The sequence below is a fragment of the Furipterus horrens genome, unplaced genomic scaffold (genome assembly GCF_987537825.1).
Source record: "Furipterus horrens unplaced genomic scaffold, mFurHor1.1.pri manual_scaffold_11, whole genome shotgun sequence".
NCBI lineage: Eukaryota > Metazoa > Chordata > Mammalia > Chiroptera > Furipteridae > Furipterus > Furipterus horrens.
In genome coordinates, this window is record NW_028327181.1 from 18,874,907 (window position 1) to 18,880,072 (window position 5,166).

The following is a 5,166-nucleotide window of genomic DNA, read 5'->3' on the forward strand; positions in this document are numbered from 1 at the left end:
TCACAGACCAACATTCTTTAATTAACAAAGGCACTTGAGAACCCCTACAAACCCAAAGTCTCCCAGAGTGGCCATGCAGCAGACACCCCACCCTGCCACCTTCTGCCCACCCATCCAGCACACTCAGAGTTCGTCATGACCTGCAGAGGGGTCCACACTGGGCTTGATGAAGATGCCTTCCATGGCCTTCCACATATTGTGTGTGTTGGCACTGAGCATGCCGTGCACCTCATGCTGCCCACGGATGGGGTTCCCATACTGCTCGCCAGTGACTGACAGGAACACAGAGGTGCCCACGTGCTGGAAGCGCACGGCAGCCTCCCGCTCCCAGTGCTGCCCTGAGCAGCGCACCATCCACAGGTCAAGGTCGTCACCCTCACCATCTTCCCCAAAGGCGCTCACCTCCTGTGGGTGCAGGGGGTAGGAGAGACAGAGGGCACACTGAGTTCCCTGTGGTCACTTGCTTGGCAGCAGCACTCACACCTAGGGCACTGTGCCTCAGGTTCTTCCCTGCACCTCTAAGCCTCAGCTTCCAAAGCTGCAAAATGGGACAACACAAGTCCCAGCACCCAGTAGGGCCTCCCCACCAGAGGCTCTTCAAACACATGTAAACCCCATCCCACTTGTCTGGGTGGTGACCGCTGGCCCCCACAGAGCCAACGCCGCCTCTTCTCTCCTCCTGTTCTCCCTATCCTACCTAACCCTTCTGACTTTCAATGTAAAGTTCAATCTCTCAAGGTCTCTACTTAGCTCATGCCTTTTCTTCTGACAACCCTCCAAAAACAGGCTCTGTTCCACCCCTACTCCTTCCCCAACCTCCCACCCTTCCTCCCCACCCTCTACGCAGTTTCAGTGAACTCCATGCACAAGCTCTTCCCCAGGCCTGGAAAGATGCTCACCTCCTCACTGGCCTAGAGGACTCCTACTCATTCTTCCAGACCCAGCCTTAGTTCCTCCTCCCTTTTGGATTGCCCATCCCAAAGGCTTTGTGGATCCCCCTCCTCGGTCCAACTCGCCCCCAAGGAGTGGAGCCATTCAGCAGGATCAGATCCCTCTTTCTTGTCCTTCTTTCCGCTGGGCTGAGAGAGGGGCCCTGGGGAAGTCACCTGTGTCTCCAGAGGGGGCGCCCAGTAAACAATTTTGAATTGAAATTCCTATTTCACAGAGGAAGCTGAGGCTCAGGGTAGGTGAGAGGAAGAGTAGGCTCTGTCCCCAGCCCCTCACACACATACTAGAAGCCTCTCCTGGGGCTGGGGGGAGGGGGGGCTCACCTGGTTATTGGACAGCGGAGACGGGAAATGGTGTGTGTGCAGGTTCTTGCCGGTAAGTACGTGAGTCAGCCTCACCGCCTGCCCGCAACGCACCGGGGACCCTCGCGGGCACCCGCCCTCCGAGCCGCCGCGGATCCGCCAGTAGCTATTGGCGTCGTCAGACGCCTCCACGCCGGTCACCGACTGTTGGCCGCTGCCTGACGGCGACACCCCCACCCCACCCACGGGGTCGCCGTCAATCCCAGAACTTGAGACCCTCGGCCCGAACACCATAAACTTTCCTGGAAAACCTCAGTCCTGGGCCCCCAACGGCTCCCCACCAGCCTGCACCCCTGGCCCCGGCTGAACTCCAAGTCCTTTGGCCCACAGCTCCGGGACGACCATACTCGCCCCCTATATCCCGAATACCCTCTCCAACCGTCCATCCTTGTCCCCCTAGGTCCCTCAATAAGTCCAGCCAGATAACCCACAGACGTCTGGCCCGCAGACCCCTACGATCACCCAGACTTCAAACTCCCAGCCTCAGGCCCCGCCCCCTAGCGATGCCCCAGTCCTGAGCCCCGCGCACCGGATCCGTATTTGATGTCGTGCGAGTGCAGCCGCACCCTGTGCTGCGTGTTCAACAGCTTCAGGACCGACCCGCAGGTCACTAGTCCCGCACCGGTCTTGGTGGCACCGCTGCCAGGCGCCAGGAGCGCTAGTAGTAGCCCCAGAAACGCCGCTTCTGCAGCTCGTCCAAAGCTCGCGCTCCACATCGCCTCAGCCCGGCTCCGCCAGCTCGGGCCCTTGAGCCGCTTCCTCCTCCGCAGCCCGCCAATCCGGCTTTGACAGGGCCCGGCACGGCAGCCAGTCGCAGGTCTGCATAGCGCTCCGCCTGCTCTACTATTGGGTTGCGGTGGAGGGGACCCTCCCCCAGCTCTCGAGAGCGGCCGCTAGGGAGGGGGCTGGAGACACGAGGAAGGTTTTAATTGGTCCACGCTTCAGGGGACTCACCAATGAATACCAAAGAAAGGTTGGCGAGGCTCCAAGCTGTGGGAGAGCAACCTGGGTGTGGCAGTAGGTTGAGGGCGTCCCACCCAGCAGCAGCCTCTGGACCCCTGTTCATGAAACTCCTTCATCCTAGATCTCCGAGCCTTCAATCATGGCTCCCCTCGGACCCTGGGTCCACCGCTGCAGGGTCTTGAGGTTGTTCGACCACTAGATTTTGTGGTCACAAAACCGACAGATCTCAGATACTGAATCATCTGGTCCTTCAGTTCCTGGACCCTGTGGTTAAATAATCCCCCAGTCACTAGGTCATTGTCCCCTCTCTGACATTAGGTCACCTAAATCCCTGGACCCTGGGGCTCCTGAATTCACGTGACCTCTCACCGACTCCTTCCATTACACTATTGTTATTGGGCAGCAGATGGCAGCAGGGAGCTGTGGTGTTGAGATTAACGGTAGTTCTCGTTGGAAAGCCCCAAAACTGTCTTAGGAAACCAGAACCTTGGTAGACCAAGTGACGGTAGGAACCAAGCCTGGGTGTCTGTGTCTCTGTCCCAGGTTTCTGACATGCATGGGTCCCAGTCTCACTGTCTTCTCAGAGGGCTGTTAGTTCTGTCTTCAAGGGTGGGAAATTTCCGTCCCTATTTATTGATCCATTAGTGGAACATTCTTATGTTGACTTCACTCCAGGTCCTGTGCTGAGGCCACAGAGGAACTGACTCTGGGATACATTAACCAACGGGCTGAATACCCATGCACTTGGGACACCAGAAAAGCAAGGAGAAAGGTTGATGTTTAATTAACTCACCCAGAATTTTTCATTCAGAAAATCCAGAGCAGAGCCATTTTAATTACAGCAACATGTTATTTTGGGGTTTTTGTGCTTAATATTATTTTTATTTCAAATTAATTATGGGATAAGGCATCTTGATCTTTCCAGCAATTAGAGTGTCTAAATTGTTAAAAGGTCTGCTCTGGATTTGACAGATCCTACACTTGAGGGGCCTCCAATCTAGGGTGGAGGGGTTAGAGTACAATCTGGGAAGCAACAGATGCGTCCTGTTGGACATACCAACAAACATCTCCAACTTAAGACATCCAAAGCAAAGCTCCTGGTCTCCTCCCTCACACTGCTCCTCCCACCACCCAGGTTTCCACATCCCCAGTAATGGCACCTCCAGTCACCATTTGCTGAAGCCAAAAACTTGGGATTCATCTTTGATTCTTCTCCTTACCTCACACCTAACCCAACACTGACTACAAAACAGATTGTAAGGCACCTGCCCTGCATCTGTCATCACCACCCTAATCCAAGCCACCCCATCTCGCCCCCAGATATCTACCACCACAGCCTGATTTTCCTGCTTCTGAGAGGTTTTGCAATCTCTTACAAACCAAATGGACTCTTGCTCTTTCACTGAGCAGAGCAAGTTTAGAACAAATACCCCATTCTAGAAGTGGATTATAAAAAATAAAAATAAAACCCAGCATCATGACAAATGGTTTGGAGCCACTTAAGTCTCAGAGTGGTTTCTCACACAGCAACAGACACCTGAAACAGTAGCTAAGGTCAGGTGTCTCTAAGGCTGGGGTGAGGATATATTCAATTCTCCCTCGAGGACTTAGCAGTGGGACCTGTGAAGCTGGTGGGTATCACAGCAGCTGCTCTCAGAATCTTGGGACTCCCCTTTTTGGCTCCTTCCCACCATCAGGATTTCATGTTTCTCTGGAAAGGGGTGGAAGAAGGCTGCTCCTCACCATGCACACCATCAGAGCAAACTGAACCAGAATCTCTTGGTGCATCCCAATTGCAGACTCCTGGGACAGAACCTGACTGGCTTACCTGGGACTAGGGATGTGCCAATAGGGCCAAGCAACTATGGCCAAGTGGCATGGCAATCAGGCAGGAAAATGGCTGTCATGGCCCCACACTATGGTTGTGGTGGCGGTGGGTAACCAGGGAATGGGTCTTGTAGGATGAGCATGTTCCCTAAAAGATCCTTACAAAAAATCTCTGTAGAAAATATGGATCCCTGACCCTCCACCTTGAGACTCTGGTCCCTCTGACTGGCAGTGGAGCAAGTCCTCCTCCCTGAATCACAGGGTTGGGTGTTGTGTTCGTGGGCTCCCTGCCTGGCTCTAGAAGAAGCTCTACAGTTGCTGTGTCCTTACCAGTGGGCCACTGAGCATGCTCAGGCTGGGTTGAGTGGGCCTGGCCTCTCTGCACCCAGTGGGCTCCAGAGGGAGGCATGAGAGACCTACCTCCTACATGGTGAGGCAGCGTAGAGCATCTTCACATGTTCTCTCATCCACAGGAAAAGGGTGGTGAGGGGAGAGGTTGAGCTCGTCCCTGAGCAAAGATGCCTTATTAGAGGATCAAGCAGACTGCCCTAGAAGGCAGAGGGAAGGAGAGTGCTGAGCTGTGGCACAGGAAGGCCAGAAGCCCCAGGAGAACCTTGGACATGATACCTGCTGTGCCCACAGACCCTCTGGGGGGAGAGTGGTCCTGCCCTGAACCACTGCAAAAAGGATAGTCATGTGACCAGCCTGGGGCAGCCAATCCTGTGCTTGACCAACCCGCGGCCCCCATGTGGCTTGGCATGGAACTTCCAGATTCAGGAGTTGGAGGTGAGAAATACAGATTAGGAAGACAGGTGGCTGTGAGAGCAGCAGGAAAGCGTGGTTCCATGAACCGTCATGGCTTGAAGAGCCAGGAAGATGCAGACTGTAGTAGAGAAAAGCCATGAACAGGAATTTGTGTTCAACAGAGCATGTGAGGTCACGGGGGTCAGAGGACTGCCAGCTGTCATGAAGGCCAGCTGCAGCCAGACCTGGCCCGCTAGAGGTTCTATTCAAGGGCAGGTAATCTGGTGCATGGAGGGGAGGCTGAAATCTCTGGACAAGTAAA

The 5,166-nt window shown here is 54.7% G+C and overlaps 1 protein-coding gene across 1 annotated transcript; it reads right to left on the bottom strand.

The window, feature by feature from the left end:
• SDF2L1 (stromal cell derived factor 2 like 1) lies at positions 1 to 2,100 on the bottom strand. Its single transcript, XM_090291156.1, has 3 exons — positions 1,840 to 2,100; positions 1,272 to 1,468; positions 1 to 405 (listed from the first exon to the last, which is right to left on the bottom strand). Exons 1-3 carry the CDS (start codon positions 2,024 to 2,026, stop codon positions 124 to 126), a joined length of 666 nt encoding a protein of 221 aa, XP_090147282.1. The 5' UTR covers positions 2,027 to 2,100; the 3' UTR covers positions 1 to 123.
• Between the last annotated feature and the right edge of the window lie 3,066 nt (positions 2,101 to 5,166).